Here is a 27,944-nt window from a genome sequence, read left to right as displayed (position 1 = left end):
GTGATAATTAATTACTTTTTTCTCCCTTGTCAAATAAGATATAATCCGGATTGTCAAGTTTGAATACCGTGTATGTCAAATGCAACCGAAGGTGTTGGTGCGGACTTTGACAAATGGTATACAAGAGAGTTTTCTTCTGAAAAAGTGTTCAAACTAAGATTTTTCTAAAATAAACGATTAAAACTTTTTCCTTTTTTTATCTGCACTTTACAGGAATTTGTTATCTTATAGTCCTCTGACTGCACTTAGGAGAATCTTTACCTCAGTGATGTCACAGTCCACTTACATCACAATGAGTCACATGTCACAGTACACTTACATCACAATGAGACACATGTCACAGTACACTTACATCACAATGAGACAATATGTCACAGTACACTTACATCACAATGAGACACATGTCACAGTACACTTACATCACAATGAGTCACATGTCACAGTACACTTACATCACAATGAGACACATGTCACAGTACACTTACATCACAATGAGACACATGTCACAGTACACTTACATCACAATAAGACACATGTCACAGTACACTTACATCACAATGAGACACATGTCACAGTAGACTTACATCACAATGAGACACATGTCACCTTACACTTACATCACAATAAGACACATGTCACAGTACACTTACATCATGATGAGACACATGTCACAGTACACTTACATCACAATGAGACACATGTCACCTTACACTTACATCACAATGAGACACATGTCACAGTACACTTACATCACAATGAGACACGTCACAGTACACTTACATCACAATGAGACATGTCACAGTACACTTACATCACAATGAGACACATGTCACAGTACACTTACATCACAATAAGACACATGTCACAGTACACTTACATCACAATGAGACACATGTCACAGTAGACTTACATCACAATGAGACACATGTCACAGTACTTTTACATCACAATGAGACACATGTCACAGTATACTTACATCACAATAAGACACATGTTACAGTACTTTTACATCACAATGAGACACATGTCACAGTACACTTACATCACAATGAGACACATGTCACAGTACATTTAGGGGGCACGGTTGGCCCAGTCGTCTAAGGCGCAGCGATTCGCTGTGCAGAGTTGCGTCCCTTGGACACGCCAGAAACCTATGATTGTGGGTTCGAATCCCGGTTCGCCCCGATTATGTTTCTAGGTTTGTCAGCACCATACCCGTGCTCGTGGGTTTCACCGAAGTGGTAACCGTCTGAGACCTGCATCACTTCGGGCTTTCCTCCCACATTAAGCTGACACGCCGCGATATAACTGGAATATTGTTAAAAGCGGTGTTAAACACAACTCACTCACTCACTCACAGTACACTTACATCACAATGAGACACATGTCACAGTACACTTACATCACAATAAGACACATGTCACAGTACTTTTACATCACAATGAGACACATGTCACAGTACACTTACATCACAATAAGACACATGTCACAGTACACTTACATCACAATGAGACACATGTCACAGTACACTTACATCACAATGAGACACATGTCACAGTACACTTACATCACAATGAGACACATGTCACAGTACACTTACATCACAATGAGACACATGTCACAGTACTTTTACATCACAATGAGACACACGTCACTGTACACTTACATCACAATAAGACACATGTCACAGTACACTTACATCACAATGAGACACATGTCACAGTACACTTACATCACAATGAGACACATGTCACAGTACACTTACATCACAATGAGACACATGTCACAGTACTTTTACATCACAATGAGACACATGTCACAGTACACTTACATCACAATAAGACACATGTCACAGTACTTTTACATCACAATGAGACACACGTCACTGTACACTTACATCACAATAAGACACATGTCACAGTACACTTACATCACAATGAGACACATGTCACAGTACACTTACATCACAATGAGACACATGTCACAGTACACTTACATCACAATGAGACACATGTCACAGTACTTTTACATCACAATGAGACACATGTCACAGTACACTTACATCACAATAAGACACATGTCACAGTACTTTTACATCACAATGAGACACACGTCACTGTACACTTACATCACAATAAGACACATGTCACAGTACACTTACATCACAATGAGACACATGTCACAGTACTTTTACATCACAATGAGACACACGTCACTGTACACTTACATCACAATAAGACACATGTCACAGTACACTTACATCACAATGAGACACATGTCACAGTACACTTACATCACAATGAGACACATGTCACAGTACACTTACATCACAATGAGACACATGTCACAGTACTTTTACATCACAATGAGACACATGTCACAGTACACTTACATCACAATAAGACACATGTCACAGTACTTTTACATCACAATGAGACACATGTCACTGTACACTTACATCACAATAAGACACATGTCACAGTACACTTACATCACAATGAGACACATGTCACAGTACTTTTACATCACAATGAGACACACGTCACTGTACACTTACATCACAATAAGACACATGTCACAGTACACTTACATCACAATGAGACACATGTCACAGTACACTTACATCACAATGAGACACATGTCACAGTACACTTACATCACAATGAGACACATGTCACAGTACTTTTACATCACAATGAGACACACGTCACTGTACACTTACATCACAATAAGACACATGTCACAGTACACTTACATCACAATGAGACACATGTCACAGTACACTTACATCACAATGAGACACATGTCACAGTACACTTACATCACAATGAGACACATGTCACAGTACTTTTACATCACAATGAGACACATGTCACAGTACACTTACATCACAATAAGACACATGTCACAGTACTTTTACATCACAATGAGACACACGTCACTGTACACTTACATCACAATAAGACACATGTCACAGTACACTTACATCACAATGAGACACATGTCACAGTACACTTACATCACAATGAGACACATGTCACAGTACACTTACATCACAATGAGACACATGTCACAGTACTTTTACATCACAATGAGACACATGTCACAGTACACTTACATCACAATGAGACACATGTCACAGTACTTTTACATCACAATGAGACACATGTCACAGTACACTTACATCACAATGAGACACATGTCACAGTACTTTTACATCACAATGAGACACATGTCACAGTACACTTACATCACAATGAGACACATATCACAATACACTTACATCATGATGAGACACATGTCACAGTACTTTGTTTGTCACACTACTTAAAGTTGCAACTTTACCCTGAACGGTAATAGAAAACTTATTGCAATCTGTACCATAGACTTGTGTCTGAAATGAACATATTTTACAGAAAAACAGTTGTTAAATTAAAGTTATAACATATAATACATATCTGTACCACCTTGTGTATGCATCTAGCTGATTCTGACCAATCATAGCCACTTCATCGAAACCTCCATAATGAACTGTGCAGAGTTGTGTCCCTTTATAATGCCAGAATCTGCTGATCATGAGTTGAAATCCAACATTCTTCCTGATACCGACTCTCGGTTTGTCATCAGCCTCTGCTTGTTGCTTGACTGTGGATTTCTAGACTGCATCAGTGTACACCTCCCTCCACACCTTAAGCGAACACATAGTGATATAACTGAAATACTCATCAAAGCGGCATTTAAGTCACTCACTCATTCACTTGGCACATTACGTCAAGTAAACAGATTCATGTATGTAGCGGAACCCCATCAACAGCGATCTGCACGAGAGAACTGCAGTGAGAAGTGACTGTATGTCATCGGGACCAGAGATAGTTCTTACCATAATGAATTAACCTAACAGCTGAAGTATGCTTACAGTATCGCATGTGCTTAATATCCTGAGTTTCTTATGAGTCACTAACTGCTGCATGCGTGCACAAGACCAGCATCAAGACTGGAATACGGAAGCCATATTTCCCTGATGGGTAAGTGGCTGTATCAACTGTATATACCCCAGTCGACTCAGTATAAGCCTGTATGATGTGTGGCCTGTATACTCTGTGTGTGACCAGCAGGTACGATGTAGGTACGCTGTATGCCATTGTAGTATGAAGGTAGGTCAAACAGGAAGGTTACACTCTACTCTGCTCTCAAACTCTTGCTGAAACAAATTGAAAGTTTTGCAAAAAAAAGTTTGATTAAGTCTGACAGTTATTGTGTAAGTTGTATTGTTGGTGGTGCCGGTGGTAGCAGCACCAGGAGAACAGCGGAGATCAATAGTCTGCCAGGTTTCTGCATGGTGAACTCGTCTCACTGTAAGGAGGTCGTCTGTATCCCAGCATTTCCCCACCAGCAGGGTACCGCTGACAGACTAATCACCCACACAGTTAACATCCCTGGACGATGTAGATATCCATCTCCAGAGATTCATCTGTTGTAAATTGTAGATTACTTTAAACGTTCTCTGATCCTCAGCAACTTGTTGAAAATTGCCTATTCTGAAGTCATGTTTATTGCAGAATTAAAAAACACGTGGAATTCATTTGAAAGCAAGAATTCATTTCTGTCAAAAAGTTCTTATTTATTATTTGGATCGTGTTCAACAATGGTTTTGTGGAAGTCCTTTGTGTGGATATGATATTGCTCATTGTCATTCTTACAGATCATGGTTTTCATCATTCACAAAGGTCTTGGAACAAATCTCACTTGACATGAGCTCCAGGGGTTGCTGTACTTGCTGTATAACTGGGTGAAGGTTGTGTTTACTTTGCCAGTGGCAATATAGTCTATAGAATTATTTCAGCATTATTTATAAAAAAGGAATTACATTATTTTATAATAATTAAATGTAATTACATTCAATACTGTAATAAAGTTAATATTCACTGCAAAACTGTAAGTCTATATTCAATACTGTAAGTCTATATTTAACACTGTAAGTCTATATTCAATACTGTAAGTCAATATTCAACACTGTATGTCTATATTCAATACTGTAAGTCTATATTCAATACTGTAAGTCTATATTTAACACTGTAAGTCTATATTCAATACTGTAAGTCAATATTCAACACTGTATGTCTATATTCAATACTGTAAGTCTATATTCAACACTGTAAGTCTACATGCAACACTGTAAGTCTGTATTCAATACTGTAAGTCTATATTCAACACTGTAAGTCTGTATTCAATACTGTAAGTCTGTATTCAATACTGTATGTCTATATTCAACAATGTAAGTCCATATTCAATACTGAAGGTCTATATACAACACTGTAAGTCTATATTCAACACTAAGTCTATACTCAACACTGTAAGTCATATTCAATACTATAAGTCTATATTCAACACTGTAAGTCTATATACAACACTGTATGTCTATATTCAACACGTACTGCATGTCTGTATTCAATACTGTAAGTCTGTATTCAATACTGTAAGTCTATATACAACACTGTAAGTCTATATACAACACTGTAAGTCTATATTCAATACTATAAGTCCATATTCATCACTGTAAGTCTAGTTTAATCACTGTAAGTCTATATACAACACTGTATGTCTATATTCAACACTGTAAGTCAATATTCAACACTGAATGTCTATATTCAATACTGTAAGTCTATATTCCCCAATGTAAGTCTATATTCAACACTGTAAGTCTATATTCAATACTGTATGTCTATATTCAATACTGTAAGTCTATATTCCCCAATGTAAGTCTATATTCAATACTGTAAGTCAATATTCAACACTGTAAGTCTATATTCAACACTGTAAGTCTATATTCAACACTGTATGTCTATATTCAATACTGTAAGTCTATATTCAGCACTGTAAGTCTATATTCAATACTGTAAGTCAATATTCAACACTGTAAGTCTATATTCAACACTGTAAGTCTATATTCAATACTGTAAATCTATAGTCAATACTGTAAGTCTGTATTCAATACTGTAAGTCTATATTCGACAATGTAAGTCCATATTCAATACTGAAGGTCTATATACAACACTGTAAGTCTATATTCAACACTAAGTCTATACTCAACACTGTAAGTCTATATTCAACACTAAGTGACTGTACTCAACACTGTAAGTCTATATTCAGCACTGTAAGTCTATATTCAACACTGTAAGTCTATATTCAGCACTGTAAGTCTATATTCAATACTGTAAGTCTATATTCAACACTGATAGTCTATATTCAATACTATAAGTCTATATTCAACACTGTAAGTCTATATTCCCCAATGTAAGTCTATATTCAACACTGTAAGTCTATATTCAACACTGTAAGTCTATATTCAATACTGTAAGTCTATATTTAACACTGTAAGTCTATATACGATACTGTAAGTCTATATTTAACACTGTAAGTCTATATGCAACACTGTAAGTCTATATTCAATACTGTAAGTCTATATTCAATACTGTAAGTCTATATTCAATACTGTAAGTCTATATTCAGCACTGTAAGTCTATATTCAATACTGTAAGTCTATATACGATACTGTAAGTCTATATTCAACACTGTAAGTCTATATTCAACACTGTAAGTCTATATTCAATACTGTAAGTCTATATTCAATACTGTAAGTCTATATTCAGCACTGTAAGTCTATATTCAATACTGTAACCCCATATTTAATAGTGCATCTAACATTTCTATTGACGTAAATCCATAGTCAGAGTGTTATCATAACCTATATTCACCTGCGTGGAAAGCATAACGACATTTCCATAACCAAAAGCATAATACATGCTGCCTTAAGACGGCTCGGTAATCACACACCTTTGTACGAGATGTTGATATTCTTGGCTTTGAATGTTACTCTAACGATCGCCTGCCGGCCAGGAATATTCCTTCATCGGCTTGCCATAATATAGCAGAAAACATTCGCCGATCAATTGACAATCTTTTAAGGTGAATGAATAAATATCCGTTTGTAGTGTACATCAAATAGACGACTATTGCGTTACCAATACGGCAGACTAGCCGCTGTATTGACCCGAGACCTGTCGATGTGGCAGTGTATATCCCAGCTTCCATTGCTACCTGGTCTCCCTATCTGCTACACACAAACACAACCAGGCCAGTTACAGTTTAAATAGAAACCCAAGTAGTGTCAGTTTCAATGTTTAACAATGTTGAACATTTCATATGATCTGGTAGTTGGCTATTTATAACCATGAAGCTCATTGAAAATTAGATTAGTGCTCTTCAACTCAAAACCAATATCCTATTTTCAAAGCTGGCCGATGATTCTATTATGGAGTTATTTCTTTGTACAGATCCATAAGCCATATATAATCATTTCAAACTTAGTAAATCCACTCTGGTGATTGTTGTGGAGTAGCGTTACAGCACAGGATCCAGGAGGCTAAAAGGATGCTTGTCTACAGCAGCAACTCAGAACTGTGTTCAATAACCAGACATGGATGGTTTATACCAGGACATCATGTTTAAGATGAAAAATTGTTCTTAAAAGCTGTGTGTGAAAGAGATATTATATATTATTTTAAAAACAGCAAATAAATTGTGTTGTAATAATTTTTTCCTTGAGATTGTGATGAGCCTGGGTCACTGACCCCTGAAAACAATGTTACCGGTACTCGCTGGCTCACCGAACAACCCTCCATCACATGCATGCATGCACACACACATGGTGTGATATTGCTGGAACACTCACTCACTCACTCACTCACTCACTCACTCACTCACTCACTCACTCACTCACTCACTCACACTCACTCTCATCAACCAACCCACCCACTCACTCACTCACTCACTCACTCACTCACTCTCATCCATCCATCCACCCACCCACCCGACCACTCACTCACTCACTCTCACCTGCCCACTCACTCACGCACTTTCATCCACTCACTCACTCACTCACTCACTCACTCACTCACTTACTCACTCACCCACTCACTCTCACCCGCCCACTCACTGACTCACTCTCATCCACTCACACACTCACTCACTCACCCACCCACCAACCCACTCACTCACTGACTCACCCTCTCACTCACCCACTCACCCAACCCACTCACCCACCCACTCACTCACTCACCCTCTCACTCACCCAACCCACTCACTAACTCACTCACACACCCACCCACACACCCACCCACTCACTCACTCACTCAGACCGTCCCAACCAGTGAGTGTGGAGTCCCTGCATAATTCAAGGACTTCATGTATGTACAAGCAGAAGGTATAAAGATGGCAGGGGAATGCTTCGAGGAACATGTCTTATTGAATAGGCATATCAGTTGTAATCAGATACAGTGTCTTCATCAAATATTACTGGAATTCTCAAGCAATAATGGGTAGTGTGTATCCACCTGTCCTCTCGGGGGATGTGTCGGTCAGGTGATGGCTGGTACGTTCATGTGAACTTCGAGCTGCTGAGGAGAGATTCAGTGGTACCATTATCATGTATGCTTTGTTCAGTGGAGGAGTGGGTGAGTTCTTGTCTATCTCCGTAATCTGTACTGTACACTTGTTTGTGAGGCGTGCAGGGATGCTGTTGCTAAAGCTGGCACTGTTCAACGATGATGGGGCAACTCACAATGTGTGTGTGGGAGGGGGGAAGGGGGGGACATTGAAAAACGTAACTTCACAACACAAAGGATAGTACAGAACACCTGATTCTTTCATATCACTTAAGTTAATATGTAAATGCAAATTATGGAACACCCGATTCTATCATATTGCTGAAGTTCACCTGTCATGGTATATCGGGTTAACTATAGTGATGCATACATGTGCTGCCAGCGTACAGCTGGAATATTGCAGAATGCGACAAAACAGCAAACAAATATATAAATGTCTCCGACATACATGAAATATACTGTTACAGTGCAAGATGCACTTTGAACAAACAAATATTTATTTCATTTTAAATATACAGAAATGTGTGGACACAAATTCATTTTAGATTTGATGAAAATAAAGATATTTTAATTCAGTGCTGAACATATCCTACTTGAAACACATCGCTTGTCACAGAGTGACTGACATGTAGCCGGTGTGACATAAATACTCACTCACTCACTCACACAGGGAGAGGTCAGTCACACACATTTAACACACACTGTAAATACAAAGAGTGAAGCAAAGCTGATAGGAATAGTCTGGTACTTCCCCTGATATAGGATGGTTTCTGGCTGTCTTTGAGCTGTGACATCTTTTGATATGTTGAAATAGGATTGTTACATTATCTAGCTTTTGAATAATCATTTGGATATATTTTATATGTTACTGAGAATGCTCTTTTGTTAAACACCCAACATCTTTGGACAGTGCCAGTAATATAATAAATTTCTTATTAATTTGTTTATTTCTCGTATTATTGATATACCAGTTCACATTGATAAGGACAAAACCCCAGTGTCAAGGCCAGTTCAGTAGCCACAACTCAGAAGGCCTGTTTTAGGGTAGGGGACACATATGAGCTGGGAATATTTCCGAGTTGAAAACTGATCCCGGACTTAGCTCTGATATCACATACCGTATTCGACGTAATAAGCGCCCAGTGCACTCTCAAAATTAGAAATAGGGGACTCTTATTAGAATATTATTTTGGTGAAAAACAACAGGGTTAAAAGATCATAATTTCGTTGTTTATGCTGACAGCCTGAAATGTTTATATACGACATATATTTTTCCAGAATCTAATTTCCCAAAATTAAGGATGCATATAACACACATATTATACACGAATAAATAAGTCTTGTGTACATTGATCAATCGGAAGGGGTGCCAATTGGGATTGTTCACTGGCCAATATTTTAGCAAATATCGCCGTGGGCACTTATTAGAGCAGGGCGCTTATTACGTCGAATACGGTACATCATGTGAACCCAGCCTGACCTGTTATCCCCTGAGGTACAGGCAGGACAATGTGTTGTTATCATTGTGTCACTGGTTCCTATTTCCTCTCTCAAGTCCCGGAAGTCCCATAACCTACAGGTGTTGGCTGTAGTCATGTGCTTGTCCATATGCAAGGGTATTTGTAGGAGGATATTTATATATACCATATTTACCACAAACAAAATTCATTTAAAAATTTAATTTATCTAACTATGTTTAATTCAATATTTTTTGCATTTACGGTGGTATAAACCTACAAGCAAGTGTGCATACCGTGTGAATCCGCATATTTAAGTGTGCACTTCATTTTTTACGTTTATAACTCTGTAACGCAAAAAACACATTGAAGTCAATTCTTATAAATAAATATGCCAACAATGATAATTATGGAGAATGCTTATTTAATCATTAACACACAAAAATCTATAGACAGAATGAGATCAGTGACATTGTTCATGCAACGGAAGCCCCCTTATTCTATTTTAAGTCAAGTAGGAAACAGTGGTTTGTTAGTCGGCATGGCCTGTTTTGTTTCTTGATTGATCGAAACATATACTCAAAAGCATTTTCTTGGTTAGCCAATCAAATACCATGGAATCACTTGCAATCTATTTATGATCTATTAATAGGACTGAAAATCGAATTATGTGAAGCTTGAAGTCATTTGCAGTCATTGTGGGATTGTATAGTGCATTAAGTAAATTGTCATTAGTGCGCAGAAGAAATATTGTCTGATGGCACTTACCAGTTGTAAAGGGACAAAATTGAGAGGAAAACTTTTCTCTTCTTTTTTCATTAAAAACAGTTTTTGAAAAATGAAAAAATAATAATTCAAAATTTAAAATCCCAGACACACTGCCATCCAGTTCATTTACTCTGAGTCTAATATTCATCATAACTCATTATAAATATGTCACCTTTATGGCCATTGAAGCAACCACATATTCAGCACGTGATACATTTATCTTTTCTAACATGTTGAATGATAATTTTAGGATATTCCATGGTTGGTTGGTTTGTTGTTCAACGCCGAACTCAGCAATATTCCAGCTCTTTGATGGCGGTCTGTAAATAATCAGGCCTGGACCAGACAATCCAGTGATTGACATCATGAGCATCGATCCATGCAATTGTCAGCGAGGCTGACCACCTGATCCCATTAGTCGCCTCTTACGACAAGCATCGTCCCCTTTTACAGCAAGCATGGGTTGCTGAAGACCTATTCTATTCCGGATCTTCACGGGTCGTATTCCATGGTATTTGTATTTTGTGCTATCAATGTGGAATAAGAAACTATTAAGTATTCTCATGCATATTTCCCCTCTAATTGCATGTCTGAAGGATTCAGGAATAAATCCTCCACAAATAGCATAAAATTTGCTAAAATCAGGGAAGTTACACACAAAGGGAGACAACTGGTCAGTAGGTTGTTGAGAATTTCATTAATTTTCCTATCACTATGGCATGATGCAATTTAAAGAATGCAATTTGAAAAAGTGATATAAAAACATGTGTTAAATCATGCATTGAGGGGAATTGGGTTAATTGCATGGGTTGAAAGACTTCCATCTGAAGACTGCTGACCTGCTCCTTGATTGTGTTGAAGGCATGCCACGAGTGCTTCTCCTCTGGGTTAGTGACACCGAGTTTTGTACACAGCAAGGGCAGGTAACTCTGATCACACTTCCTAAAGTGGGATACAAATACAAATTTTAAAGAATATTCCACATATACAACGCAAAACAAGTTGAGGATTCTTTTAAATTACTATAGTTAATGTGTTGTGGCACCTGATTGTGATTTAAGTGGGTTCCAGCATAGGAACTGATGACCCAGCTATCCTGACCCAGAATGATCCTCATGTGGCATAATCCAATATATCCAACTGCAGGAGAACTGTTACCTGGACGACGGTACCAGACAGAGCACATTTTACAGGAAGTATGGTAAATATTGTTTTATGTAAATACTGTGGGTGTAGATTAGGCAAGAAATGTCACCGCGACCTCTGACACATGTCAAGAAGTAAACCGCCCGAATGGACCTGATAGAATGTTTGTGTAAGTAACCGTTTCTTTAGTCTACTTGATATGTCTAGGGTAGAGAGAATTGTTATGTTTTAGTGAACAATGATGCACATACGGCACATGTGATGATCGAGTTTTATGCTGGTCTATATGTCAACCCTGTGCCGTCAACTGATTCAAGTATTCAATCAGGAATGCCTGAAATTGGTTTATCTTTGGATATCCATTTATTATAACACTATTATTACTGCTGTAGACAGCTTTATGGTGGAATTAGGACTTTGTGTGCACAATAGCAGTGTGTGTTAACTCTTTCAACCCCGCAGGCCGGTACACCAGCCTAGACCTCACGAATCCCCAGCCAAGCAGTAGCCATGTGAAAATGGTGTGTAAATTTCTTAACCTACCTGTCATATCATTCATTTATTAAATCTATCACATTTCACAATCTCTGAAATAATATTTTATTTCAATTTTGCATATTTTATCAATAGATTCACTATTTCCCACAATGTTACTGAAAACGAAATTTCTCGGACACACTTTGAAAACATGTCAAAGAGCGAAATAAAGAAATTTCAAGCAAATCTTTATATGAAGTATGTAAAATAATAAATAAAAAGAACAAAAATATATCTGAAAGTTGTCAAACTAACATCTAAGTTATGTTGCAATCTTCTTGTGCGATTGTGTGTAATGGAAGTCAAATGACATCTCGGCTGTCATCACCTCGATTTTTTAGCTCAGGTATGATGTTTAATGCTAATTTATATATATGCATAAGAAACCTTTGTCACAGCTTGTAACCTAGCACGATACATCCACGAAGTTTCATATTTTTAATGTAGGTCATGATTTCCTGCTTAAAACGTTCAGAAGCACACGAATTAACCCAAACATTTCGTTTAAATCTGAAATCTTTCATACAAGAGGACAATGACCATTCCCTTAGGTCATGTGCTTGAATTTGACCAATCACGAACCCTGTAGCAGATTTCGGCAAGAAAGTGTTATTAGAAACCTTTTCTATCCAATGAAATTGCATGTTACAGCTTAGAAAGGACTCCAGGGGAGGTTACTGTCATATTTGTGATGCCATAAGCTTTCAAGTGAAACCAGACATCAAAACAATCAATGCTTATTTTTTTTCATACCAAGCATCGAAAAGGGAGGTATTTCACCGTATTTCCACTGTTATTTGGAAATGGGTAATAACAGATAATATTTAGAATTAAAAAATTGAATTTAAATTTTTAGAATAATTTTCTGATTACTTAAACAATGAAATTAAAAAAGAAAAAGATAGTGGATAAATATGAAATCTTATATTTGCCAAAAATTGTCTTAATCTGGACGTTATGAATGTGTTACATTTTTTATGTAAAATGAACTAAATAATTTGTAAACTGTATGAATCTGCATAGCAGATATGCTCAGTCACACTTGGGCCAGTCAAATGTACACTCGGGTCAGTCTTGCTCCATCACACACAGGCCAGTCATGGTCTTTCACACTCGGGCCAGTCATGCTCAGTCACACTCGGGCCAGTCATGCTCCATCACACTCAGGCCAGTCATGCTCCATCACACTTGGTCCAGTCATGGTCCTTCACACTCAGGCCAGTCATGCTCCATCACACTCGGGCCAGTCATGCTCAGTCACACTCGGACCAGTCATGCTCAGTCACACTCGGGCCAGTCATGCTCCATCACACTCGGGCCAGTCAAGCTCCATCACACTCGGGTCAGTCTTGCTTCATCACACTCGGACCAGTCATGGTCCTTCACACTCAGGCCAGGCCAGTCACACTCGGACCAGTCATGCTCAGTCACACTCGGACCAGTCATGGTCCTTCACACTCGGGTCAGTCTTGCTCCATCACACTCGGGTCAGTCTTGCTCCATCACACTCGGGCCAGTCATGCTCAGTCACACTCGGACCAGTCATGGTCCTTCACACTCAGGCCAGTCATGCTCCTTCACACTCGGACCAGTCATGCTCCATCTCACTCGGGCCAGTCAAGCTCAGGCCAGTCAAGCTCAGGCCAGTCATGCTTCATCACACTCAGGCCAGTCATGCTCCATCACACTCGGGCCAGTCTTGCTCCATCACACTCGGGTCAGTCTTGCTCCATCACACTCGGGTCAGTCTTGCTTCATCACACTCGGACCAGTCATGGTCCTTCACACTCAGGCCAGGCCAGTCACACTCGGACCAGTCATGCTCAATCACACTCGGGCCAGTCACATTGGACCAGTTAATGCTCCATCACACTCGGGCCAGTCACGCTCCATCACACTCGGGCCAGTCATGTTCCATCAAACTCGGGTCAGTCATGCTCCATCACACTCGGGCCAGTCACACTCCGGCCAGTCATGCTCCATCACACTCGGGCCAGTCACGCTCCATCACACTCGGGCCAGTCACGCTCCACCACACTCAGGCCAGTCCGCTCCATCACACTCGGGTCAGTCATGCTCGGACCAGTCACACTCGGACCAGTCATGCTCCATCACATTCAAGCCAGTCATGCTTCATCACACTCTGGCCAGTCATGCTTCATCACACTCAGGCCAGTCATGCTTCATCACACTCAGGCCAGTCATGCTCAGTCACACTCGGACCAGTCATGCTCAGTCACACTCGGACCAGTCATGCTCAGTCACACTCGGACCAGTCATGGTCCTTCACACTCAGGCCAGTCATGGTCCTTCACACTTAGGCAAGTCACACTCGGACCAGTCATGCTCCATCTCACTCGGGCCAGTCAAGCTCAGGCCAGTCATGCTTCATCACACTCAGGCCAGTCATGCTCCATCACACTCGGGCCAGTCTTGCTTCATCACACTCGGACCAGTCATGGTCCTTCACACTCAGGCCAGTCATGCTCAATCTCACTCGGGCCAGTCACATTGGACCAGTCACATTGGACCAGTCATGCTCCATCACACTCGGGCCAGTCACGCTCCATCACACTCGGGCCAGTCACGCTCCATCACACTCGGGCCAGTCATGTTCCATCACACTCGGGTCAGTCATGCTCCATCACACTCGGGCCAGTCACACTCCGGCCAGTCATGCTCCATCACACTCGGGCCAGTCACACTCCACCACACTCAGGCCAGTCCGCTCCATCACACTCGGATCAGTCATGCTCCTTCACATTCACGCCAGTCACACTCGGGCCAGTCATTCACCATCACACTCGGACCAGTCACACTCGGACCAGTCATGCTCCATCACATTCAAGCCAGTCATGCTTCATCACACTCTGGCCAGTCATGCTTCATCACACTCAGGCCAGTCATGCTTCATCACACTCACGCCAGTCATGCTCCATCACACTCAGGCCAGTCATGCGCCTTGACACTCGGGTCAGTCTTGCTCCATCACACTCGGGTCAGTCTTGCTCCATCACACTCAGGCCAGTCATGCTCCATCACACTCAGGCCAGTCATGCTCCATCACACTCGGGTCAGTCTTGCTCCATCACACTCAGGCCAGTCTTGCTCCATCACACTCGGGTCAGTCTTGCTCCATCACACTCAGGCCAGTCATGCTCCATCACACTCAGGCCAGTCATGCTCCATCACACTCGGGTCAGTCTTGCTCCATCACACTCGGGTCAGTCTTGCTCCATCACACTCAGGCCAGTCATGCTCCATCACACTCGGGTCAGTCTTGCTCCATCACACTCGGGCCAGTCTTACTCCATCACACTCGGGCCAGTCTTGCTCCATCACACTCGGGCCAGTCTTACTCCATCACACTCGGGCCAGTCTTACTCCATCACACTCGGGCCAGTCTTACTCCATCACACTCGGGCCAGTCATGCTCCATCACACTCGGGTCAGTCTTGCTCCATCACACTCGGGTCAGTCTTGCTCCATCACACTCGGGTCAGTCTTGCTCCATCACACTCGGGCCAGTCATGCTCCATCACACTCGGGTTAGTCATGCTCCATCACACTCGGGCCAGTCTTGCTCCATCACACTCGGGTCAGTCTTGCTCCATCACACTCAGGCCAGTCATGCTCAGTCACACTCGGACCAGTCATGCTCCTTCACACTCGGGTCAGTCTTGCTTCATCACACTCGGGCCAGTCATGGTCCTTCACACTCAGGCAAGTCACACTCGGACCAGTCATGCTCCATCTCACTCGGGCCAGTCAAGCTCAGGCCAGTCATGCTTCATCACACTCAGGCCAGTCATGCTCCATCACACTCAGGCAAGTCACACTCGGACCAGTCATGCTCCATCTCACTCAAGCCAGTCATGCTCGGGCCAGTCATGCTCCATCACACTCGGGCCAGTCAAGCTCAGGCCAGTCATGCTCCATCACACTTGGGCCGGTCACACTCGGACCAGTTATTCTCCATCACACTCAAGCCAGTCATGCTCCATCACACTCGGACCAGTCATGCTCCATCACACTCGGGCCAGTCATGCTCCATCACACTCGGGCCAGTCATGCTCAGCCACACTCTAGTGATCAGACATGGCTCTTATTAATCAATATTCAAACTAAATGCAATTTATCGATGTATTTGTAATAAGCAAGGATCTGAGGCACTTGGGTGTTGGCTCAGCTCTCCTTGCAGAGCTTCATGAAGACTTCATATAATTCACAAATGATGTTATCAATTTGGCTCTTTGTACATGTGGGAGATGTGTTTGAGATGTCGAGTTTTTTGCATACCAGTTGATGCAAGTTCCCAATCGGCTGGCATCTTGGGTACGTGCTACGGGTATCTAGTGAGATCTATGGAGCTTTCAATCGCAGAAGTTCTGCCCATGTAGGACGGGTTTTTTACTCAGTTGTACAGACACAGACCAGTAGAGGCAAGTGTAATGAATACCTGCTGGAAAACTGTACAGTATCCTGTGGCCCCATACCCACGACACTACAATATCCTGTGGCCCCATACCCACGACACTACAATATCCTGTGGCCCCATAACACTACAATATCCTGAGGCACCACAACACTACAATATCCTGTGGCCCCATACCCACGACACTACAATATCCTGAGGCACTACAAGACTACAAAATCCTGTGGCCCCATAACACTACAATATCCTGAGGCACCACAACACTACAATATCCTGTGGCCCCATAACACTACAATATCCTGAGGCACCACAACACTACAATATCCTGTGGCCCCATACCCACGACACTACAATATCCTGAGGCACTACAACACTACAATATCCTGTGGCCCCATAACACTACAATATCCTGAGGCACTACAACACTACAATATCCTGTGGCCCCATACCCACGACACTACAATATTCTGAGGCACTACAACACTACAATATCCTGTGGCCCCATAACACTACAATATCCTGAGGCACCACAACACTACAATATCCTGTGGCCCCATACCCATGACACTACAATATCCTGAGGCACTACAACACTACAATATCCTGTGGCCCGATAACACTACAATATCCTGAGGCACTACAACACTACAATATCCTGTGGCCCCATACCCATGACACTACAATATCCTGAGGCACTACAACACTACAATATCCTGTAGCCCCATAACACTACAATATCCTGAGGCACCACAACACTACAATATCCTGTGGCCCCATACCCACGACACTACAATATCCTGAGGCACTACAACACTACAATATCCTGTGGCCCCATAACACTACAATATCCTGAGGCACCACAACACTACAATATCATGTGGCCCCACGACACTACAATATCCTGAGGCACCACAACACTACAATATCCTGTGGCCCCACAACACTACAATATCCTCTGGCCCCACAACACTACAATATCATGTGGCCCCACAACACAATAATATCCTGAGGCACCACAACACTACAGTATCATGTGGCACCACAACACTACAATATCATGTGGCCCCACAACACTACAATATCCTGTGGCCCCACAACACTGCAATGTCCTGTGGCACCACAACACTACAATATCCTGTGGCCCCACAACACTACAATATCCTGAGGCACCACAACACTGCAATATCCTGTGGCCCCACAACACTGCAATATCCTGTGGTCCCACAACACTGCAACATCCTGTGGGCCCACAACACTGCAATAGCCTGTGGCACCACAACACTGCAATATCCTGAGGCACCACAACACTGCAATATCCTGTGGCCCCACAACACTGCAATGTCCTGTGGCACCACAACACTACAATATCCTGAGGCACCACAACACTGCAATGTCCTGTGGCCCCACAACACTGCAATATCATGTGGCCCCACAACACTGCAATGTCCTGTGGCCCCACAACACTACAATATCCTGAGGCACCACAACACTGCAATGTCCTGTGGCACCACAACACTACAATATCCTGAGGCACCACAACACTGCAATGTCCTGTGGCCCCACAACACTGCAATATCATGTGGCCCACAACACTGCAATGTCCTGTGGCCCCACAACACTACAATATGCTTGACCTCCCACAACACTAAGTATGGTGTAGTGCTTGAATTCCCACTCAGGGCATGGTGTCTGCTGATTGGACCAGAGGCCAACATGAAGGAGAAGGAGGAGATGCATTATCCAACATTGATCCATTGTTAAACTGCACGGCCCAGCTGACAGCTTCCATTGTTTGTGAAGGATTCAAGAACACTTAGAAAATCTTAATTTAAAATCAATCTAGGTTTCAAGTACATAATTTGACCCGAGTGGTAATGGATGTACATGGCAGGAAAAAACCTGATCCATTTAACTCGTGGCGAGACTGTAAACTATATTGCTCTATCAAGTTAAAAGAATGAGAAATTTGTTCCCAAATGAAGCTTCACACTTTTCCCATTTTCCTTGTTCTATTTTCCATAATTTCCCCAAACCTGCATCAAAGTTGACGGTAACAATCATTTCATTTTATTGCTTGTCCAGAGAACACATTAACATAGACATTGGCATGCAAATTTCATGGCTTGAATTAAATCCCTTCAACAAATGGTGCTTGATAAAAAGGGTTTACCTGAGTTATGTTTGAGACAGGACTAAAGGTCGAACTTCAATTTAATTTCCACTTATCGGTACGATGATTAGAATGTACCGTCTCGCCGGCCTACAACGCAGCACTACCTCACTGATGGAACATGGCAGGTTTCATGGAATTTATGTCTTGATTCCGTGTAGGATATGGAAAATAGGTTTAAATTCTGTGCACCTATTCATTTTATTCTAGAAAGTAGAACATTTGTATTTTTAATGCTTTGACCATTTTGTTATTGTGCGAGATCAGCATGTATGGTATTGAGGAAACTCTCAACTACTCTGTGGATGATGGAAATCACCAACAGATGAAATGGTTTGATCACCATAGAAACAAGGGCAGCCAGGTGCGGTAGCATGCTGACCATGTTAAGATAGTTGCCCTGCATGTTTGAAGTGAAGACTCCTCCTGACATGACTTCCTCAATGTTTATCATCAAGAAAGGAATATCATCAAAAAAACAATTTAGGGTAGCTCTTCAGATACAGCTGATGTATACAGGACCACTGGATGTACCTCAAAGGGTCCCTGAGATAGGCAGGACCACTGGATGAACCTCAAAGGGTCCATGGGATAGGCAGGACCACTGGTATATGAAGCTCAAAGGGTCCCTGAGATAGGCAGACCACTAGTGTATGAAGCTCAAAGGGTCCCTGAGATAGGCAGACCACTAGTGTATGAAGCTCAAAGGGTCCCTGAGATAGGCAGACCACTGGTATATGAACCTCAAAGGGTCCCTGACATTGGCAGACCACTGGTATATGAAGCCCATATTTGAACAGGGATGAGTTATCAGTGGAAGACCCCTTTTAGCTCTAATCCTTATTTGAAGAAGGTTGTTTTACCTGGGCACTTCTAGAGCACATTCATTCTTCATCATGGAATAATAATGAAATGACACCAAGGAATAGAACAATATTTGTGTTTTTCACATCATGATTATTATTAATATACAGTCGTGCCTCGTTTATACGGACACTTGCGTCATTTCACAATTCGTCCGTATAAACGAATTTCCGTATAACTGAAACCAGCTTCTTACTGAAAGAGTTACTTCCCTTCAATTATGCAACTCATGACAGATGACAGAGCAAACAGATACATCCACTCAATCTTTATTCAAGACATACACGTTTAAAAAAATCTGTCTCTGCCCTCCACAGACTCCATATTTATCGAATGGGATTACATGTACAATAAACAAGCTCGTCTCAAACGTAACTCAGTGTCACTCTGTTAATTGACTTCTCATGAATCAAAGGATTACCACCAGCGGAAGTGTATTGTCCGGGTAAGTGAGACAATTTTGTGTGCATTTCAGTGTTTTGTGTATGAAAATGACCATCCGGTTCCGGAAACTGAATTTCCGTATATATGGGTAAATTTATATAGTAATTATTTCGTTTTGAATGAAAATCGTCCGAAACCGAGGTTTCCGGATATCTGAAGTCCATATAAGCGAGGCATGACTGTAATATTCTCTCTGATGCATATCTTGACACCAATATCTAACTATGTACTACTCAAAAAAAGTTAAAGAACACCAGGTTCTTTCATATTACTATAAATAATCTGTCCTGCCAAGACAAAATAACTGTAGTAAGAAGAACAATGTGGGCATTCTTTGACTTCTGTTGAGTAGTACATACTGATGGAAAGAAATAATGCAACAATAACAAATAACAACCTACCTGCTGCCTTCCTTACAGATGTGTTAAATACCTACAGAGAAAGACACAAGTGAGTGAGTGAGTTTGTCACTGTACACTGCCACAGCTTCTCATGTCATGTTTAGGAAACTACTGAAAGATCCAACATCTGCTCCCTATGTGTTCCCTTACTTCTTTCCATCAGTATAGTTCCCTGCGACAGCCATGTGTAAGTTGAGATCTAACCCAGTGCTATTTCTGGCTGTCTCACAGTCAAGCCAGCGACGCCAGGTAAATGTCGTCCCTCCATCCCTGTCTCTGTGTCTCTAGAACCTGACGCCAGCTGTGATCAGCCTCGCCTTGCCTGAATGTGGACTTCATTTCTAGTCTGTGTATAACATTGTAGTCTCCTCTTCTCTTTGTATGACATTATGTCCTCTCATCAGTGTATAACACTGTATTCTCCTCTTCTCTTTGTATGACATCATATTCTCCTCTTGTCTGTGTATGACATGTTCTCCTCTTGTCTGTGTGTGACATGTTCTCCTCTTTTCTGTGTATGACATCATATTCTCCTCTTGTCTGTGCATGACATATTCTCCTCGTCTGTGTATGACATCATATTCTCTTGTCTGTGTATGACATCATATTCTCCTCTTGTCTGTATGACATGTTCTCCTCTTGTCTGTGCATGACATCATATTCTCCTCTTGTCTGTGTATGACATCATATTCTCCTCTTGTCTGTGTATGACATCATATTCTCCTCTTGTCTGTATGACATGTTCTCCTCTTGTCTGTGTATGACATCATATTCTCTTCTTGTCTGTGCATGACATCATATTCTCCCCTTGTCTGTGTATGACAGGTTCTCCTCTTGTCTGTGTATGACATCATATTCTCCTCTTGTCTGTGTATGACATCATATTCTCCTCTTGTCTGTGCATGGCATCATTCTCCTCTTGTCTGTGTATGACATGTTCTCCTCTTGTCTGTGTATGACATGTTCTCCTCTTGTCTGTGTATGAAATGTTCTCCTCTTGTCTGTGTATGACATGTTCTCCTCTTGTCTGTGTATGACATGTTCTCCTCTTGTCTGTGTATGACATGTTCTCCTCTTGTCTGTGTATCACATCATATTCTCTTCTTGTCTGTGCATGGCATCAAATTCTCCTCTTGTCTGTGTATGACAGGTTCTCCTCTTGTCTGTGTATGACATCATATTCTCCTCTTGTCTGTGTATGACATCATATTCTCCTCTTGTCTGTGCATGGCATCATTCTCCTCTTGTCTGTGTATGACATGTTCTCCTCTTGTCTGTGTATGACATGTTCTCCTCTTGTCTGTGTATGACATGTTCTCCTCTTGTCTGTGTATGAAATGTTCTCCTCTTGTCTGTGTATGACATGTTCTTCTCTTGTCTGTGTGTGACATGTTCTCCTCTTGTCTGTGTATGACATGTTCTCCTCTTGTATGACATGTTCTCCTCTAGACTCTGTATAACATCTTGTTTTTCTTTCATCTGTTCTTAATCTATATTTTCCCTATATTTTGCATGTATGCATGCATGGGTTAATCTAAACATCGGATTATCCCCAGCTTCTGAGCTGAACTTCATTCTGATCAACATTCTCCGTGCTACAGGGAGCACGGGCAGAGTTGTGTCTCTTGGGCTCACCAGGAGCCTAGGATCATGGATTCGAATCTCGGTTGGCCTCAATTATGTTTCAAGGTCTGTCAGCAATAGTGGTTGTGGGTTTCATCAAAGATGTAAAAGTCTGAGAGCTGCATGCATCACTTTGGATCCTCCCACAGTTAGCTGACACACCGAGATATAACTGGAACACTGTTCAAAGCGGTGTTGAACCCAACTCACTCATTCACTCAGTGCTATAACTGACATTTACCTGTGTTGAAGGATGGGTGTTATGACAGTCACAGCGGGGGGGGGGGGGGGCGGCTGAGGGACAATTAGCTGTGTGTTTGCAGGCCTGTAGGTCGTAATACTGATTTATGTTAAATGTTGCCAAGTGGAGAAAATATGGTAGGTATTAAAATGTGGCTGGTTGCCATAGTTTTATAATTCATGAATCTTACTCTGCATTTATTAGATTGACTTTTCTGTACTAAAACTTTGTTTTGATAATGCTTGAAACAGTCGTGGCTTGAGTGTCTGTGGCCATCAGCATGCTTTAGACATGGAATCTTACATTGACTAAAATAGACATATCTCTTTCCTTGTTCTGAGAAGATAGCCATTACCATCAGCTGAAGATCTATTTAGTCTGGATGTCCAATTTCCTTGCAGACTTATGTTACAAGTCATGACTCCTAAGTTGTATCAGTTGACATGGATGCTTGCACGATTGTGTTAGATGACCAAACTTTTGCATGTTTTACATTCTGTATAGAACAATAACAGTGGCATTTATTTGCAATAATGGTATACTTATTAGAAGATGATTCTAAGAACAGTTTTATATCAAAACAAAAATTGTTTGCAGGAAAATGATATCTTTGTGATGATTTTAAGAACAATGTATTACGTGCCATGTATTTGTCAGTAGCTTTGATAAAGCTGGGCCAAACAAGATGAAATAGGGTTGATGTTATAACGCAGTTTGTCTGTCTGTCAGGACATGCAGATAGCATGGTAATCAAGCTGGCACAGTGCTACGTACATTATTTATCCCATGGTGGTGATCAGCTGTAAAACAGATATACAATATTGCTTAGTCACCATATATTGCTTGATACCGCATTGCATGACTTCTGAAATATTGACACTTTTATTTAAGCTTGGATGAAGAATTTACTTTGTAATCAAGACAAATGAAAGTTAGTTGAGATGATGTTGACTTTGTTTGGAAGCTGGCACATGTCAGTGAGTGACCTGACTGCTGGACCTGCTTCAGCCAGTTGGGATGATGTTGACTTTGTTTGGAAGCTGGCACATGTCAGTGAGTGATGTGACTGCTGGACCTGCTTCAGCCAGTTGGGATGCAGTGTGGGATGAAGGAGAAACAAGGGACATCAGCCTCATAAGAATGTACTGTTAGAGATAGACAGAATTTGTCTCCCACAATATCATTAAAATCAGATCTTAGTTCTTGCTACCTCTAAACAAAGATCTGAGGACATCCCATTACAGGTCACGTCAGACCGACCTTGCGCGAATTTTGACCGACCAATGGAATGACCAATCAGAAGGCAGCTTTCTCGTGCTTTACGGCACTAATTTCAAATTGGTGACTACGCTTCGCAATATATTTTGACAAATTCTCGATTACAAATTTGAAACCTAAACCAAAGAACATTCTGGAATGGCTAAGAGATGGTCTAGATTGTGTGGATTCAGTCGTTAAACACGTAACTATCATTCGGAATACCACATGTAAAGGTTTTCGAGGTTGTATGATTAGAAATCACATTCCGACTGTCACTTTCATGATCTGGTAAGCGACGCTCTGATTGGTCGGATGAAAGGTCATTGTGCTGCTGCTTTGCTGGGCCACAAGTGACCTTCAGGGTGTTTCTGAGCGAACCAAAGTAATTTCCAACCTCAGCCTCAGCTTGGATTTGTAGTCAAAGATGTTTCATTAAGTGACTTTTTGAATTTCTGACATTTCATCTAAAACTGACAATGAAACTGAAAGATTTAATGCATGACCTTCACAATGTCATTAATATTTGAAGCAAGTTAAAACAAGGTCACTGTGTTGTTCTTGTGTTGAAAACAGTTCCTCCATCATTTAGCCATTTCAGAAAACTTGGGGGTCGGTGACTTGATTCACACTGCATGTGTTTCACTGTCTGTTAAAGTAAATTGTTTTGAGATTGTTCCTGAAGCACTGAACCCAATCTCAGGCAGTGGGGTAGCCCAGTGGGTACAGCGTTCGCTCATCACACACAGGTTCAAGATTGATTCCCCACATGGGTACAGTGTGTGAAGCTCATTTCTGGTGACCCCTGCCGTGATACTGCTGGAATATTGCTAAAAGCGGCATAAAACCATCCACACTTACCATTTTGTTGCTGGAATATTGCTAATATAAAACAACATAAAATAGCAACATAAAACCATCCTCACTCACTTAAACCAAAACCATTTCTTTGTTGTTGTGAAATGTCTTGCAACATATCCCTGGGTACCATGGTCCCTGAGGATCACCGAAATGATCACTGAAAAACTTATGTAATATTTTATCAATTTTAATTCAAAAACTTACCTCTGAAATTGCAAAAATATAGAGTCAAGAGAGCTGCGGAGCCTTACAGCTATTTCTTAAACTTCCTCTATTGAAGAACTCTGCTGTTTAGTATGTTCTAAGATTGATTTCAAATAAGAATTATAGCGTATTAAAAGTTTGAAAACTTTAAATGAACTTAAAGTTATACTAGGAGATGCACTTTATATTTGGACAGAGGAGCTAAATTGTTATGGTGAAATGAACTTTTATGAGAGTCCAGATATCCTGCTCAGGCTATAATAATGCCATGGACAAGCCCAGAGAATTGTTGCCATGCATATCTAGTACTTAACACTGTTCACTCTTGGGTTAGTACAACATGGCCGCTGACTAATGGCGACATGGCCAGGCTGAAGAATGAGATACCTGACCTCGTCTGGGGATCTGTTCCCTTTTATGGGAGGTGGAGAGATCACGAGGTCGGCATATTGTCGAGGCCAGTCCTAGTAATGGCCAGCATGGGGTGAAAGCAAAACAGCGTAAGGTATTTGATGCTTCTAAATTCAAATCAGGTAATCAGAACTAAATCAATTTCTGTCAGACAGTTCTATAGATTTTGGCTGCAGGTCTGTGCTTTGCTAATTCCAAGAGAAATTTTATCATTGACGTTGAATTAGATTTGAATTTATTTTGTTTTTGTGTTTTTCAGACAATGCTGGGGAGAAGGCGGAGAGGGTGGAGGAAAATCAGTTTCTGGACGAAATGCCGGAAAACTACCATTACCAACGGCGCCATAGCCGAGCGGTGCTGTATCACCTCTCCGGACAGTTCGAGAAACAGAACAAGGCCAAGACTAAACTACAGCAGCTTAATAGGGTGGGCACCACGAAAATGGTACATTTCTATTTTAAGATCAACTCTTACAATTGTTTCTAGAGCTTAGCCTGCCCTGCACAAGTAAGTAACTGCTAAACTGGTCAACTGTTTACAATTATGTCAAAAAGATTCAATTCAGATTAAATATATTTTGATTTGAAATTGAGAGAACTTAAGTAAGATTACAAGACTGTGGATTTCAGCAATCACTCTGATTCTGATGTACGTTCTGTGATCATTTCCTTGATTAATGCAACAATTAAGATGACAGAAATTGGTATCAGTGTGTATGTATGGAAGGTAATTCTTCTAAACTTGAAACTCTTACTCAACTCAAAACTGATTGAATCCAATGTGAAACAGTAACGTTTACCGCAGATGTTGACTGTTGACCAGTTTCGTGCTGACACAACTGTTTGGTTAATTCAGTAACAGCATGCTTCACAAAACATTCATTTTCAAATTTCACATGCTATGCATAATCAAATATTTGTAATTTTTTAATAACTTAATAAAAGTATCTGATTTCAATTATTAATTAGCAATAGATGTTTTAGTACTTTTCTTATATAGCTGAATTATATTATTTCATATATAGCCTTTAGTTGTTGAGATTATTCACTGTAGACATTGTATTTTGAAAACACGAATGTTTACCATTGACTGTTTGAAGAATGAGCATGTGTGGTTATTGGGCTGGTGTGTGACCTCTGTGTGCGGGAATGTGTGTGCTACCTGCTGCTGCTGTCTGTCACAATGCATATACTAATACCCGCGCCTTAGCGATATACTAATACCTGAGCCTTAGCGCCACGACAGTCCCAACTCCCATACTCTAATATAGACTTACGACAGTCTCAACTCCTGTACCCTAACATAGACTTACGACAGTCTCAACTCCTGTACCCTAACATAGACTTATGACAGTCCCAACTCCCATACTCTAACATAGGTTTACAACAGTCTCAACTCCTGTATTTGCACATAAGTTTATACATAGACTTACAGCAATCTCCATCCCGTACTCTAGCTCACATAGACTTACGACAGACCTAACTCCCGTAGCCTAACATAGACTTACGACAGTCTCCATCCCGTACTCTAGCTCACATAGACTTACGACAGTCTCAACTCCTGTATCCTAACATAGACTTACAACAGTCTCCATCCCGTACTCTAGCTCACATAGACTTACGACAGTCTCAACTCCTGTATCCTAACATAGACTTACGACAGTCTCCATCCCGTACTCTAGCTCACATAGACTTACGACAGACTTAACTCCTGTATCCTAACATAGACTTACGACAGTCTCCATCCCGTACTCTAGCTCACATAGACTTACGACAGTCTCAACTCCTGTATCCTAACATAGACTTACGACAGTCTCCATCCCGTACTCTAGCTCACATAGACTTATGACAGTCTCAACTCCCATACCCTTACATAGACTTACGACAGTCTCCATCCCGTACTCTAGCTCACATAGACTTACGACAGTCTCAACTCCTGTATCAACTCCTGTATCCTAACATAGACTTACGACAGTCTCCATCCCGTACTCTAGCTCACATAGACTTACGACAGTCTCAACTCCTGTATCCTAACATAGACTTACGACAGTCTCCATCCCGTACTCTAGCTCACATAGACTTATGACAGTCTCAACTCCTGTACCCTTACATAGACTTACGACAGTCTCCATCCCGTACTCTAGCTCACATAGACTTACGACAGTCTCAACTCCTGTATCCTAACATAGACTTACGACAGTCTCCATCCCGTACTCTAGCTCACATAGACTTACGACAGTCTCAACTCCTGTATCCTAACATAGACTTACGACAGTCTCCATCCCGTACTCTAGCTCACATAGACTTATGACAGTCTCAACTCCTGTATCAACTCCTGTATCCTAACATAGACTTACGACAGTCTCCATCCCGTACTCTAGCTCACAGAGACTTATGACAGTCTCAACTCCTGTACCCTTACATAGACTTACGACAGTCTCCATCCCGTACTCTAGCTCACATAGACTTACGACAGTCTCAACTCCTGTATCCTAACATAGACTTACGACAGTCTCCATCCCGTACTCTAGCTCACATAGACTTACGACAGTCTCAACTCCTGTATCCTAACATAGACTTACGACAGTCTCCATCCCGTACTCTAGCTCACATAGACTTACGACAGTCTCAACTCCTGTATCCTAACATAGACTTACGACAGTCTCCATCCCGTACTCTAGC

At 41.2% G+C, this 27,944-nt stretch overlaps 1 protein-coding gene across 2 annotated transcripts in view; it reads left to right on the top strand.

The window, feature by feature from the left end:
• Nucleotides 1-27,944, top strand: part of LOC125372325 (potassium voltage-gated channel subfamily H member 8-like) — a 351,499-nt gene that overhangs the window by 283,087 nt on the left and 40,468 nt on the right. For both annotated transcript variants that reach the window (XM_048381871.1, XM_048381870.1), the window contains exon 4: nucleotides 25,523-25,707. In XM_048381871.1, coding sequence (XP_048237828.1) covers nucleotides 25,523-25,707 — 185 coding nt within the window. The remainder of the gene's footprint in view (nucleotides 1-25,522; nucleotides 25,708-27,944) is intronic.

Source organism: Haliotis rufescens, unplaced genomic scaffold, assembly GCF_023055435.1.
Source record: "Haliotis rufescens isolate VD_foot unplaced genomic scaffold, xgHalRufe1.0.p SCAF_4, whole genome shotgun sequence".
In the NCBI taxonomy this organism is placed as follows: Eukaryota; Metazoa; Mollusca; class Gastropoda; order Lepetellida; family Haliotidae; genus Haliotis; species Haliotis rufescens.
Note: the sequence above shows the minus strand (reverse complement) of the source record. Positions and strands in the feature narration are given on the sequence as shown.